Consider the following 15,314-nt stretch of genomic DNA (forward strand, 5'->3'; position numbering starts at 1 on the left):
CAAAGCACTGAATTATGAACTCCTATAAAAATCAAAAATGTATATACATCTAATATATAATGGCACAGAATTAACATCCCAATTCCAAAATGAGACAATCAAGAGCACAGCAAGGAATATTCAAACCCAAACCCCAATCCAATGTGGCCAGAACCCAATCCTGCACTCCATGTCCGGCACTTGGACTCATGATGAAACTGGCTGGGCAACAAAGGCTTCCGACAGCCCCACTCCTTCAGTGCTTCAGCTTCTCTTTCAGACTCAGTCCAGCCCCACGTCATGCCTGTAGCTCTTCCTGGCGCATGTCCCGTGATCCTGGCATCCCCAACACTCTGGGGCCCTCAACCCTGCCACACAGTGCCTGACCTCAGCTGCTCTCCACCATGCCTTCTTTCTGTGTCTTCATGCTTCCAAGACCAAGAGCACACAGGCAGGGCCACCATTTAGAGGTGCAGCCTTGCCGCCATGGCCCACAGCTCTAGGAGCGTGTGTGGGCTGGGTCTGAGGAAACACTTTGCTGAAGTCCCAGTGCAAACATCCAGGTTCCTCTCTCATGGTGCTGATCCATGTGTCTGAACTTTCTTGTCAGAGACCTGAAGCTTGTCCACACACCTTTCTAACAAATAGTTCATTGTCTCAACATAGTTCAACTCAGCTTCATTGCAGATCTCACAGTGGTGGCAAAATGAAGCCAGATTTTTACTGAATATCATAGGATTGTCCCTGGCCCATTTCCTGACACAACCCTTGTTCTCAGAGGCCTCCACTGTCCTCATTTCTCTCAGCATTGTTTCCCAAGCTCTCAAGAGAAAGCCAATTAAACTCTACTCACAGCATTCAATGGCTTTTCTAGCCCTAAATTCCAAACTCTTCCACATCCTTCCCACAAACAGTTCCAAAGAGCCAAAAGCCACATACTCACATTCCACAACAATATCTCCCACCTTTGGTACCAACTCCTTAGTTTCCTTTTCCTTTGCTATGATAAAATACTTTGACAAGTGCAACTTAAGGGAGAATGGGTTTATTTTAGCTCACAATTCAAGGCACAGTCCACCACAGAAGGAAAATCAAGGCAGCAGAGAAGCTTGACATTTTAAGTCATACCACACTCGCAGTCAGAAGAAATGTACATGCTGTGTTCAGCTCACATTGTGCACTTAAGACACTCCAGGACTCCATGTGTACAGAATGTGGCACCCACAGTGAGCAGGTCTTCCCATTCAATTAATAGAACCAAGATAGTTCCCTACAGTCATGCTCATCCCTCATTGACACTCCCTCCCCGAGTGATGCTATATTGTGTCAGGATGACAATTAAAACTAATCACTCACAGGGACAAATGTCAAGAAGAGTCATTATATACTCTGCCGAAGCCCCAGGTGGCTCAGCAAGGAAGGGAGTGCCATACCTCTCAGGAGATATGTACCACAGAAGGAGCTGTCTAAGTGGAGGGAAAGCCAGTGCATGCCTAAAGCCCAGAACTCCTGACAACCACTGATCCCCACCCAGGCAAACCTCAAAGGATACAACACACAGCAAGTCGGCAAGGAGTAGTGATCAGTCAGAGGCTCACCTCAGAGACTAAGGAAGCCAAGAGAAAAGACAGTGGCAGGTGAGGCTCCAGCACCAGCTGGGTCCCACAATTCTTCCACTAAAAAGTATGACAATTAGAAAAGGTTGCTCTGACCATCTTCATTCTTAAATACCATCAGTCATTTGAGGACGGCATACAGAACAAAACAAAGCTTCTTACAGAGAGGAGGGGGAAGGGAGGGAAAGAAGGAAAGAGAAAGCTCCTGGGCCAACTAGCCTGGTGCACAGAGAAGCAAACAAAAAGTCCTGTTTCAAAAAGAGGGGAAGGCAAGGACTGGAACCCGAGGCTGTCCTCTGATCTGCACATGTGTGTGTTCTCCGCTCACACATGAATGGACATGTGTACTAATATGTGTGGTGTGACTATACACAAAGGTACACACAGATTTATGTGTGTGACTATACACAAAGGTACACACAGATTTATGTGTGTGACTATACACAAAGGTACACACAGATTTATGTGTGTGACTATACACAAAGGTACACACAGATTTATGTGTGTGACTATACACAAAGGTACACACAGATTTATGTGTGTGACTATACACAAAGGTACACACAGATTTATGTGTGTGACTATACACAAAGGTACACACAGATTTTTTAAAAAGTAACTGCAATTAGCAATCATATATTTTCCAACATTAACATAATTAAACTAAACATCAGTATCAAATCTGAAAATAAATCACCAGTGTCTTAGGGTTACCATTGCTGTGCCATGACCAAAAGCAGCTTGAAGAAGGGTTCATTTGGCTGACACTTCCACATCACTGTTCCTCAATTAAGGAAGTCAGGGAAGGAACTGGAGGCAGAAGCTGATAGAGAGGCCATGGAGGGGTGCTGCTTACAAGCTTGCCCCTTATGGCTTGCTCAGCCTGCCTGCCTTCTTATAGAACCCAGGAGCACCAGAGTGGCATCACCTACAATGGATAAGTCCTCCCATACTAATCAGTAATTAAGAAAATGCCCTACAGGCTTGCCTACAGCCCCATCTTAAAGAGGCATTTTCTCAATCAAGGTTCCCTCCTCACAGAGGACTACAGCTGGTGTCAAGTTGACACAGAACTAGCCAGTACACCAAGTATTTGGAGGCCAATCGATTCATAATATACATGCCAAAAAAAAAAAAAAAATTCTGAAAATAAACTTAATGAAAATCTGATATACTAGACAGACTTGAAGTCAATAATCTTAGTTTTTACAACAAAATCTACAAACCACGGCAACTAAACTGAAAGTGTGCGTTCAGAAATAAAACTATGAGGGGGATAGCAGCACTGATCCCAAAGGAACCTGAAAGAAGGCTTAACAGTAATATTCTTGTGGAAACACCCACTCAGGACAGAAACTCTTGGTCAGTGAGAGAACTGTGCTTCCAGAGCAGAGCAACCCAAGTGAAGCAGGGAGGGCCAACACTAACAGCGACAGATCATGCTATGCCTGCCACCATGTGGCGCTCCAGGCCCATAATTTCCATCCCCAAGACAGAATCCCACTCAACCACTGGGAAAATATCAGACAAGTCTACAATCTTTAATCTTCAAAATTACCATGCTCACCAAACGAAAACAAAACAAAAAAAATCATGAAAGATCAAGTCCAGAGGAGCCCAAGGAGACCCAGATAGGGGTGAGAGCAAGTGCTGCGCACGAGAGGGAGCCCTGGGGATGAAGCAACTCTTGAAGGAGCCTAAAACGCATGGGGACTGGTCAATACTGTGAACTGAACTTCCCAAGAAAGCCATACCCATGTTAAAGATTCTACAAGGCTGACAAACTAATTAGAACTTCTGGGATTACAGACAGCTGGACAGAATATTGCAGGTCTCGAGCTAATAAGCTGTCCTGGCCATCTATCCTTAGCCTTCTTAAAGGCCATTCATGCACTGTTCACACCTGTGTCTGAGCCACCATCCACCCTTGTGACTATTAGGTAAGTGTTTTGGAATGGTAGAGAACCCAGCCTAACCAACCCTAACATGAGACTGTCATCAAATAGTACCTCAGACCAATAACAGAGATTCCCACTTTGCTTTAACTCATCTACCTGATGTCCACGCCAATATATATGGTCACTTATGAGTATCCAAAATAAATAACCTCTTACTTCCTTTGAAGCAACAACTGTGTTTCTGTATCAATAATATCAATATATTATTACTGACTGTGACACTGGACCTCAGTAAGCCAGACACTAAGACCAGAAGAGATGGTGTTGGGCAAAACAGAACCATGTGTGTACAATTTTCTTGTAAATCTAAACCATTCTAAACTTTAGGTGCTTTTAAGATATGTCCTGACATCAGGCCCTCTCCTTTACAAACGCTGGTTCTTACTGGTCTGGAATGGCCCATGCTATCAACACTCTCCAAGGTTCCACTCCAATACTTTCAGTCTTCAAGACAAGAATAAGACAAGTATCGTTGGGGGAAGGTGGTTCCTTTGGTAAGCTCAAGAATAATCTCAACTTGTACCATATAACAAAAAACTAACTCATGTCACACATAACAATGGAATATAACCTCTCCTAGGGGAAAAAGATGAAAAGAAAGAAATCTTTATGATCTTGGATTTTATAACAGTTCTTCCCATGACACCCAAATCATGATCATTTTAAGTGTTTTTTCTCTTACTTCCGGGGGAGGATTTGGGGGGTAAGGCAGAACTCAAAGCACTGCTTTCAGGGATTCGTCCATGCCTCCCACCTTATGGAGAAAGCAGCCTCTCCGGCTGTTTTTAATCACTGGAGCAGCAACTCCAGGCTGGCTGGTTCTTGAACTTCCAGATTCCCTCCTGTCTGTCTCCCATATTGCCTTAAGGAGTGCTGTTATTACCAACGCATGCCATCACACAAGGCTTTTTACATGGGTTCTGGAGACATGGGTTCTGGAGACCGTAGAGTAAGTGTTTTTACCTGCTGAGCCATCTCCCTACCCTGCCTCCACTTTCAATATGGATAAATTGGAACCCATCAAGACTTTAGGGCTAGAGAGATGGCTCAGCAGTTAAGAGCACTGTTGCTCTTCCAAAAGGGCAGCATCAATTCCCAGCACATGGCAGTTCACGACCATCTGCAACTCTGGTCCAGGAGATCCTGCATCCTCTTCTGACCTCTGCAGACATGGTGCACAGACAGATGTACAAGTAAAACACCTATACACATAAACCTTTTTCAAAATCTCAAACAAAAGTCTTTTAAAAATATTTTTTAAAAAATTCTCAGCAAAGAAAAAAACTATTAGAATTAAAATACTGGAAGGGGAAAAAAAAGTTTTCAAAGCACAAGACAGAGGACTTGTACCCAGATAAATAAAGAACACTCAAAATTATAAGGGTAAGCAATCCAGCCAAAACGTATGTTATGAAGAAAACAAAACAAAATTCAACCTCAGGAAGAGATTGGAATGGCCAAACAAGAAGTCATGAAAAGACGCTCAACAGCAGGGAAAAGATGAGAACAATAAGCTATCGCTACACACCTGTCAGAACACAACAAAACACCAACACAGTGAGTGAGGACAGAGGACCCGGGCGACTCTGCATTCCTCACGCCATCTACGTCAAAGACAGCATCATCCTTTATGAGCTTTATGGAGTATTTTATCCTGGATCTCTCTGAAAGACCAGCGATTCACAAGACATAATCACAAAGGGGGATAGGAGAACGGGAGGATACAGAATTCTGCTTTAAATAGCATTTCAATCACCTGTAGGCTTCGAAACCTCTATCAAAGGGGATCTTATTGTAAAATTCAAATTTAAAAACTCATAGTGAATAACTTCAAAATCTAGTTATAACCACGAGGTTCTTTCTGGAAGGTAAAAATTTTGGACCCAATTCGATAAAGGAAAAAACGATGGTATGGCGTGTTAAGTCATAGCCTTAGCTATCTGATTTTGCCTATGACTAGATCACTCCCATCAGAAAAGTAAACTGTCCCTTCCACTCATACTTTCCCCAGATGCTGTAGCTCTAAGCTCCTCCTCTCCACCTTCTCCCCCCCCCACCCCCCGTAGCGCTTTATCACTTACAAACACTGTGTGTTCAATGCACTAGTCACACTCCCTCCTTTAGAAAGGAGCATATCTTATGGCATAATAGGGACGAGGGAGCCTCAAAGATTACTTACACGAATAAATGGCACAGTGAAACACTACAAGGTATAAATTAAAGCAAGAACTGCGTTAAGTCAGCGCTTTAGTAGTGACACAGTGATTCATGCTCTACTCCGACAAGTTGTTACATAGGTTGTTACAAATTATGAAAGATCAAAAGGCTCTCTCAGTTTTTAAAATGCAATTCTGTTTAAAGTCGTCCTTGAAAACCTGTGTGATTTGTCTCTTAACATTCTAAGGTAACCCAGTCACGTCAATTACTAAAACCTTCCCTCATGACGCGTCCCCATTCATCTCCAAAATGAGCCTCAAGAAACCAGATCCTTGACATTTCCCCCCCCCCCAACTACCGCTGCAACAGTACGGGTAAAGTGGGCAGAACTGCCCTGGGGGTCTGGCTTCTTAGAAGCACTATTCGCTATTTGAACGCTCCAGGAATAAGCTAGCACCATCCGACCTGGACTCATCACCAGAGGCAAAGGTGACAGCAGAGTGAGAAGCACGCAGAAGCAGAGCTGCGGGCTGCGGTGCTGTCTAGACCCAGGAGCAAAAAACGAACTCCGCCGCTACAGCAGCTCCGGCCCGGGCCTCCAGGGTAGGGACAGTCCGCGAGCCGCACCCCTTTCCCTCCCGGGGGTCGGGGAGAACACCACCCGGCCGGCGGGGGTCGTGACGCTCAGCCTCCACAGTCCTCAGCCCCGGGACGCGTACCTTCGCTCCGGCCCAGGATCCGGCAGCACAGGTTCTGCAGCAGAACGTTGGGCGACTTCTGATCCGGGGTCGCCATTACCGCGCCCGGGCTGCGCACTGCAGCCTCCCCGTGCCCCAGGATCCCGCGCCCTAACTACGGCGCCGCCATATTCGCGGAAGCGGCAAAAGCGCGCGCCTCCCATAATGCACCGCTTCCCGCGCGAGACGCGCATGCGCCTTCTCGGCGACTGCATTCGCAGCTTCTCCGCGCCGGAAGGGTCGCGGCGGCGCTCGGAGGGTGTTGCTGGGCGACGCTCGCAGTAACTCGTTCCTAGGATGGCCGAGTGCGTCCGCAGCTTGCAGTCTGGGCGCTGCTTGTGAACGGCACCGGTTGAAGTCACATCTGGATGCGGAGTCCGAGTGCGCTTGAGCCCTAGGACAATTGACAGGGTTGCAGGGCTGCTACGCAGGGCTCTCGGGAGTCCTCAGGGGTCTGGAACCTCAGCCCCTGACGTCACCAGGAGGTAGTCCTGGAAACGGGGAGTTCTGAGATGTAGAGGCTTGAGTGACTTCTCCCGGGGTGCTGCGGCAATGGAAAAATCGGACGTAGACACAAGAAGTTCCATAGTGTCTGGGACGCAGGAGGAGAAGAGTCCTGTCACTTGGGAGCCCAGCTCCGCCGTTCCTGCCCTGGTGCTCGGTGGTCGGCAGATGAGAGCGCCCTTCTTGGCCATTGACTCAGGACTATGATGGCAGTGGAACTCAGAGGTGGCTTAATGGAGAGCATACCCTCATTCGTCTTTTGCTCGCAGATCTCTTAGCCACCCTTCCTTGCCCGCTCTGTGATGTATAGAATGCCGACAAACTCCCTGGACAAATGGTACCTGGTAGGGCTCAGCCAGTTGAAGCCAACGATGGAAATCTTCAAGAGGAAACTCCCGGCTTCAGCCTGGAATCTGACTATAGCTTTGCCCTCAGCCCATTCTTCTTAGCTCCAACCTATTTTGTACCACCCACACAGATGATGCTCCATCAGAAGGTCTAGAATAAGTCCATAGTGAGTAATGTCAGTCATTCCTGCTGTTTCCTCCACCCCGGGGCAGTAGCTAACCTTCAGGTGTTCCACTTTTCTGTTTCCATCACCCACGTAGCCAGATCTCCGTGCTCAGCCCTTTTAGACTCTGCCTAACTGGGTCCTAGCACTGCCCTTGGTAATAGGAATGATCCCAGCAAGAAATCTTAAGGTGGCTTTCTGGACTGAACACTCACACATCTAACTGTGGATGTATTGATAATCATTGGAGGGTGGCCAATGAGCCAGGAAAACCAAAGTGGTTTGCTATTTCATGTGGCTATTTGAAGTGAAATGTCAACTAATAGATGAAAACACTTAGAAAGGTTAAGTAGCTGTTCCCGAGGATGTTTGGATAGTAACAGCTGTTGTCACCAAGCCTGGTGGCTTGAGTTCCTCAGGACCCACATAATAGGAGAAAAGCAACTACCTCATTTGGTCCACCAACCTCCACATGTTTGCTCACACCACACAAAGTGAACTTTAAAAATGTTTTTAAAGTAATGAAAACCTAGCACATGACCTAGCAGGAAAATAGAAATGTCTATATGCCTAGTCCTATGGCTCCGGAGAGCATGAAGCAAGAGGCTTTCTAAATACAGTGGATGATGACATCACCAGACCCTCCACGTTCTGTCTAAGTCAGTCAAGTCAGGACACTCTAAATCAACTAAGCTAGTGACAAAAACACTCAAAACCAGGCTTGGTGGCACATGCCTTTAATCCCAGCACTTGGAAGAGGCAGGTGGTCTCCAAGTTCAAGGAAAATCTGATCTACATATTGAGTTTCTAGACAGCCAGAGCTATAAAACAGAGAAACCCTGCCTCAAATTAACACATACATATACACATACATACATACACATATACACACATGTACATACATAAATGGGTTAGGAAGGTGGGTTAGTACTTAAGAGCACTAGCTGCTCTTCCAGAGGACCTAGGTTCAGGTCCCTGTACCCACACAGTGGCTCACAACCATCTTATAACTCTAGTTTTATTTGTTGACTTCTAACTACCTCAGGCATGCACATGGTGCACTTACATACATGCAGACAAAACATACATAAAATAAGTGATTAGATCTTGATATATGTGAATTATATACAAAGCACTAGTAGCCCTGTTGGCTAGCTGCTTCAGTCCATCTCAAGACCCAGTCAGTTGAGGACCACAGTGTTTCCCAGTGATCAGACTTGGCCCACAGTAAGCAGACTGAATAAGGGGCATGTGGTTCAAAGCTCTCCTGGAGAAGAAAGGCTTGCTAGGAGACTATAGATGCTTCAGTCCATAGTCAGGAGGACTTTCCCAAAACACATTGTGCTGTCAGGGTCCTCTTGTTGGTTCACATGGCTGGGTTCAGCATCAACATGGGAGCTTCTCTGGATGATGTGAACCTTTGACTTAGCTTTCCACTTCTCTGATAAAGTACATGAGAAATAATTTTAAAAAAAGGAAAGATTTGTTTGGCTCATGGTTACAGCCCAAGGTTGCTTAGCCCAGTTGTTCTGAGGCCTAGAAAGCAGTACATGAGAGCAGAAGAGGGCTTTTCACTTCATGATGTCCAAAAAGCAAAGCAGGAGAGAAGAAGGCGGGGGCACTGCAGCAGTGACTGACTTCTTCCACTAGGCTCCACCCCAATAGCCCATTAAGCTATTGAACTCTATTGATGAGTACCTTATTTCTTTCATTGCTATGATGAAATATCCTGACTATAGAAACTTATGGGAGAAAGAGGTTACTTGTTATTTATTTACTTATTTATTTTGACTCAGTTCAGCGGTTCAGTCCATCATGATCAGAGGTCCTTGTGGCAGGAACTTGAAGCGGCTGGTCGTATTACATCAACAGGAAAGATGTGAATGTGCATGCTCAGTTCTCCTTGACTGCAGTGTAGGACCCAAGCTGAGAGAACAGTACCACCAACCCAATAAAATACATGATCTATCACAGGCATGCCCAGAAGCTTGTCTCCCAGGAGGCTGTCAGTCCTGTTGGCAATGAATATTAACTTCACATCCATTTATTGAATCCTAGCCTTTACAACTGCTTCTAAACACTGCTGCATTGGACACCAAGCCTTCAACAAGTGAGCTTTTAAGATCCAAACCATGACAGAGGTCTTTGAATAACACAAATTTAATCTCCCAGAAGAGTTGAGCTTCATTCATCCCTCTGAAAACCTGAATAAAAAGAGCAAACAAGGCTGACCTAAGCAAGATGGCTTTTCCAGAGACTGTCTTCTCTGCAGATTCAGCTCTGTTAGCCACGCACAGTAGACAGTACCTTAAAGTTGTCTGATGCACTTAAATACATGAATGTCTGAGATGAGCACCTCATAAAATGCGACTGAGAAGAAGACTGGGACCTCATCAGGACACCAGACTCAAGGGAGATATAAGACTCATTTGACTGTGTTTCTACTCCACTCATGGGTCAGTGCAGAATGACGTCCCTCCAGGCTCTGCCTGAGTCAAGACAAGCACACATAAGCTGTGCAGACACAGGGAAGACTGAGAGGCCAAGTGTAACAGTCAGATGAGAGTCTAACATGAGTAGGAGGAGCAGTTACCCAACACAAGGCACCAGTTACACAGTCTGAGTTCAGGAAAAAACGAAACTGCAAACTTACAAACACATGGAATAATAATATAGGGGCAGTGTGGGCGAGGGCTCAGGCCAAAGGCACGGAAATGAGCACCGAAGACAAAACTGTGGAAGCAGGCTGGAGCGATGGCTCAGGGGTTAAGAGCACCATCTGCTCTTCCAGAGGTCCTGAGTTCAATTCCCAGCAACCACATGGTGGCTCACAACCATCTGTAATGGGATCTGATGCCCTCTTCTGGTATGTCTGAAGACACCAACAGTGTATTCACATAAAATAAATAAATCTTAAAAAAAAAAAAAAAAAAAAAAAAAAAAAAAAAAACTGTGGGAGCAGGCTACACTTCAGGTAAGCGTATGGGTCCTTAAGTGCATCGATGGCCAAGTGAGGCAGTAAGAGCAAGAAAGCACTGAGGTGCTCCCTTAACAAAAGCAGGTGCCAAGGAAGCCTGGCAAGCCAAGCTTGATCTCAGGAACCCATGTACTGATGGAGGGAGAGAACCAACCACATAAAGTTGTCCTCTGACCTCCACACACACCATTGCATGCACACATCAGTACTCACGTACACTGACTGAGTTCTGACTGGTCAACATCCAAAAATCAGTGCATCTGACAAAAGTGCCCCCCCCCCCCAAGAGATGAACATCTAGAGATCATCTGGGATTCTACATGGGGGAGGTCTCTGTTTTCACCCATCTGTTATTTAGTCAACAGCTTGTTGGTGTCTGTGTAGTAGCTATTTTCTCTAACGCACCCCCCCTAGAGCTTTGTATCCGCGGAGAAATCACGAGACGCAGAGATCAGGTAGTTACTGTAAATGAGGCTTTTTAATCTTTATCACCCACGTGGAGAAACGCAGAGAGACGCGGAAGGGCCGAGCTGAGGAAGGGGTCTCGCTTAAGTACAGTCCAGAGTGACGTATTCACTTTTGATTGGCTGTTCGCTCACCACCCAATATGCCTCGGGATTGGCAGTGGCTAAGGCACGCCTATCTGCCTAACAACTGTGCAGCTAAATGTTTACATCTGGAGAAACATGCGGCCAGGGCCAATCTTGGAAATGTAAACGTGTAGCCACTGAAACAGCGGCTCACTACATCTCTCCCTGTTTAAATTATTAATATGAAACAGCCTTTTGTCGATTAAATGTAGTACCAAATAAGATTCGAACTCAAACCCGATCAAGCAAATTCCATCTTGGGGGAATAAGCGATCAAGAGCTTATAGCCCGAAGAATTTTTCCTTACCCTTCCAGGTGCTATGGAGACCAGTCCTCTGGGTGCACGGGCTAAGGAAATATAAAGAGAATTGACACCCATCCCTGTGTAATGGACTATATATAGCTCCCAGGGGTGCAAAGGCTGTCAACCTATTATTAGGTACCACAATTATTTAGGCAAGAGCTGACTGGACAAGACCTCTCATCCCCAGTGCAATGGGCCAAACCCCTGGTGTGCATAGACTGAGAGTGTCTCTGTCATAGGCTATTTTCTAGCCTAGATCATTAAATTTCAGGGAGGATGTTTGTTCCAAGGCTTGCGAGTGCTTAGGCTTTAAGCTATCTTGTCACTTATTTTGTTGGGCTCTGAGCTTACAAACCAACCGTCTATGAATATTAATTCACATCATAGGGCTGTATATCAAGCAGGCCTATTCCGGCTCTTTGGAAAGAAAGGAAGAAAGAAAAGGCAGAAGAAATTTATTTTTAAGAAGTAAAATCTCCACGGGCAGCAGGTTCCATCCGCTGGAAATCCGGGCTTGCAATCACTGCTGTATCTGGTCCAATTTCCCATTTCACTTTCCTTTTAAATAAGCAGAAAGATTATGGCTTTAAGTAAATGCATCATTCACAAATCTTAGAGGTGTAACACCTGGATGTGGGGCTGTTGACACAGCTTATTTGAGCCACATCTGTGAGCCCCTTCACATGGGCAGAGCCAATCAACTCTCTGATTGACCAAAGTCTATTTTAAGTCTCCATAACAATGTACTGAGATGGGCACAAAGGTAGGCACATGTACAACCAAGGTTAGGTCTAGTGATCCATTCTAGCCTTGTGCTAAAAGCATGTAACATTCTTATAATCCAAGATATCAGAATTATTCTGAAGGTTGGATAACATAAAGAAAAATGAAGGGTCTACACACACCAACACCGGTTGTGTAGATGTATTTTTAAACACCTTATTAATTTTAATGTTATTTAAATGGCTAGAGATATTAAATCTTGTAGCCGAAACATTCTGCACTTTATGAAACATATTTAACAAGACAAAGGCAGATATACCCCTTTTAAACATTTTAACAGTGGCTACAACACATAATTTAATTGTGTTGAAGCAAGATAAACTCAAGAAAATACACATGTTTTAATCTAGGACTTACATCCCTTTGAAAACATTAAACAGAGGTTTTAAATCCTCTTATGGTAAGCTTAAAATGAGGTTTTAGTCAAATAATATCTCTTAACAACTTTTAAAAATCACTAAGAGTAAATCAAGATTAAAAGTAAACTATTTTCCTTTGCATGTACACTCACAAGCCAGAAGATGGTGTTAGATCCCTACCACAAATGGTTGTGAGACACCACGTGGCCGCTGAGAGTTTAGCCTTTATATTTTAAATTAAGTCCAGCCTTAATGGCTGAGCTATTTCTCTACCCCTAATTTATCTCAAATATTGAAAGACACTGTCTTTGAATCTTTTTTTTGAAGTAACAAGTATTTTAAAAATTTTAAAAGCTCGCTATATTGAAGCAATAGCTTGTAGAAAAAATTTTCTTTAGAGAAATCCACTAATCAAATATCACACAATGAATAATATACACCAAAAGATTTAACCTCTTACCCTTTTTGTATTAAAGCAACAAAATTTGTATATATATGTAAAATATAAAACATTACCCATTTTCTGAAGCAATTATTTTTTAACAAATATTGTTTCATGGGCTCTTAAACATTATGAATAAATTTATTACCTATAAACCTTTTACCTCTACCAGAAATGTAAAGGAATGGTATAAAAATATTTTTTATGTAAACATTTATTGAAATGGTAGCTGGATAAGACATGTTAGGCTGTATAAATCTTAAATTTGAACTTTATTTTGGATTAATTTAATAACCAATCTTTTTTGTCTCATGAGAATATTGGATAAAAGTCAATTTTATTCTCTAATGATTGTAACACATATTAAAGGAATCTAAGGCATCTTATTTTTAACAACTTTGAATATAAGTTATCTTGTTAGGATCTGGTCTTTAGACTCAGAACGAAAACTGTTTCTGGCCGCAGCCTGCGTGTCTTAATTCAAATGTAAATGTACTTAACCTCCCTCTGCCTGCCTGCCTGCCTGTCTGTGCAGTCCCGAACTGAACCATTTTGCTTTTAATTAGAACCTTAAATTTGAACTAAAAGCCTCTGGAATAGTTTAAGATTTGACCGAATCCCACAGCGATATACTCAGCCACAATGGCAGGAGAGTCAGAGCCGAAATCTTGTAATCCAGCTTCCTTCTTTCTGATCCTCCGAAGGCTCCCGCTCCTGCAGCAGCGTCTGCACCACGGGGGGCAAGCGGCTCCAGGCCGCGCTCCGCCATCGCGACCGAGCTCGAGATGCCATGTGCCACGGGCCCAAATTAAATTGTTTTCACCTGTGAAGGAAACACAAAAAACTTCCCACCCCGGGCCACAGCAGGCCCTCAGCCAATCTTGTATCCTCTTGTTCTTACAAGGGACAATGGCTGCACGGCACCCAGCCATGACATCCTCAAAGATCATCTCCATCACTGGCATTGCTTGCTCTGAGCCCGCAGGACACTCTCTGTGTGCCCGCAGCTGGAAGGCAGCTTCCCAGGGCAGACTGCCTCCCTCCTCTGTCTGCCTTTTGTGGCAAGCTCCCTTGCTCTCCCTCCAGGCTCCTTGGCCTGATGCCGCCGCCGCCGCAGGCTCAAACTAACACACTCTGGTTCTGATAGCCTGGAACGGACCTCTCTTGAAACCTCTTGACTTGCCCTAATAGCTGAAAACAACGCAAACAGGAGGCTAGCTATTGTTGCGGTGGTAATGGGTGAATATCCACCCGCAACGAAGGTTTCTATCCCAAGCATACCTTCCAGAGGTGACCCCGCACATCCACAATCTTTTAACCGTCCTCGAAGCTCAGGGTTCTTCCGCTAACGCGTAGAGATTTTGCCGCCTGGGAAAACCGCGCGTGGGTTTCGCTCGAGTGGAGAATCCGCGCGCCTGGATTCTCGCGCCTGGAATTTAACCCGGGTTTCGGCACCAGATCTAACGCGCCCCCCCTAGAGCTTTGTATCCGCGGAGAAATCACGAGACGCAGAGATCAGGTAGTTACTGTAAATGAGGCTTTTTAATCTTTATCACCCACGTGGAGAAACGCGGAGAGACACGGAAGGGCCGAGCTGAGGAAGGGGTCTCGCTTAAGTACAGTCCAGAGTGACATATTCACTTTTGATTGGCTGTTCGCTCACCACCCAATATGCCTCGGGATTGGCAGTGGCTAAGGCACGCCTATCTGCCTAACAACTGTGCAGCTAAATGTTTACATCTGGAGAAACATGCGGCCAGGGCCAATCTTAGAAATATAAACGTGTAGCCACTGAAACAGCGGCTCACTACAATTTTCCTCAAACTATAAGTGAACACCTGACAAGCAGCTTCAGGGAGGATATGTTCCACCCAACAGTTTGAGAGTACAGTCCACTACCACGTCAGGGAAGGACGGTGGGAATGAGTCAAGGCTGCAGGAAGAACACAAGGCCATCTGCTCACATCTCAGTCAACCAGGAAACAGGATGAAGTGGGGCAGACCCACCCAGGGTCTCATTCTTTCCATCGAGGCCTCACTTCCCAGTGTTTCCATAGTCTTCCAAAGTAGTGCTGCTAGCCGACAACCATCTGTCCAAACACAAGCCAGCGGGTACATTTCACATCCAAACTCAAAATCACAATGTGCTTTAATGAATTTGATACCTCATATAATACTGTCTCATTTTATTGACCGTATATACACACAATTCCTTTAAAATAAGTTTTCCCACCAAACCACAAATGTGCACTGACAAATTAGAAAACCAAATTGAGAAAGGTAAAGCAAAAGGATTACTGTGAGTTCAAGGCCATCCTGAATCTGTAGAGATTCAAGGCTAGCTTCAGCTACTACCAAGACTCTGTCTTAAGAACATAAGAGCACAAAACCACAAGG

At 44.8% G+C, this 15,314-nt stretch overlaps 1 protein-coding gene across 1 annotated transcript in view; it reads right to left on the minus strand.

Moving 5' to 3' along the window:
• The window catches only part of Tubgcp3 (tubulin gamma complex component 3), a 65,559-nt gene extending 58,959 nt beyond the window's left edge, over positions 1-6,600 (minus strand). The window contains exon 1 of the mRNA XM_034520357.2: positions 6,430-6,600. Coding sequence (XP_034376248.1) covers positions 6,430-6,505 — 76 coding nt within the window. The 5' untranslated portion in view covers positions 6,506-6,600. The remainder of the gene's footprint in view (positions 1-6,429) is intronic.
• Positions 6,601-15,314: the final 8,714 nt, after the last annotated feature.

This window comes from Arvicanthis niloticus, chromosome 16 (assembly GCF_011762505.2).
Source record: "Arvicanthis niloticus isolate mArvNil1 chromosome 16, mArvNil1.pat.X, whole genome shotgun sequence".
NCBI lineage: Eukaryota > Metazoa > Chordata > Mammalia > Rodentia > Muridae > Arvicanthis > Arvicanthis niloticus.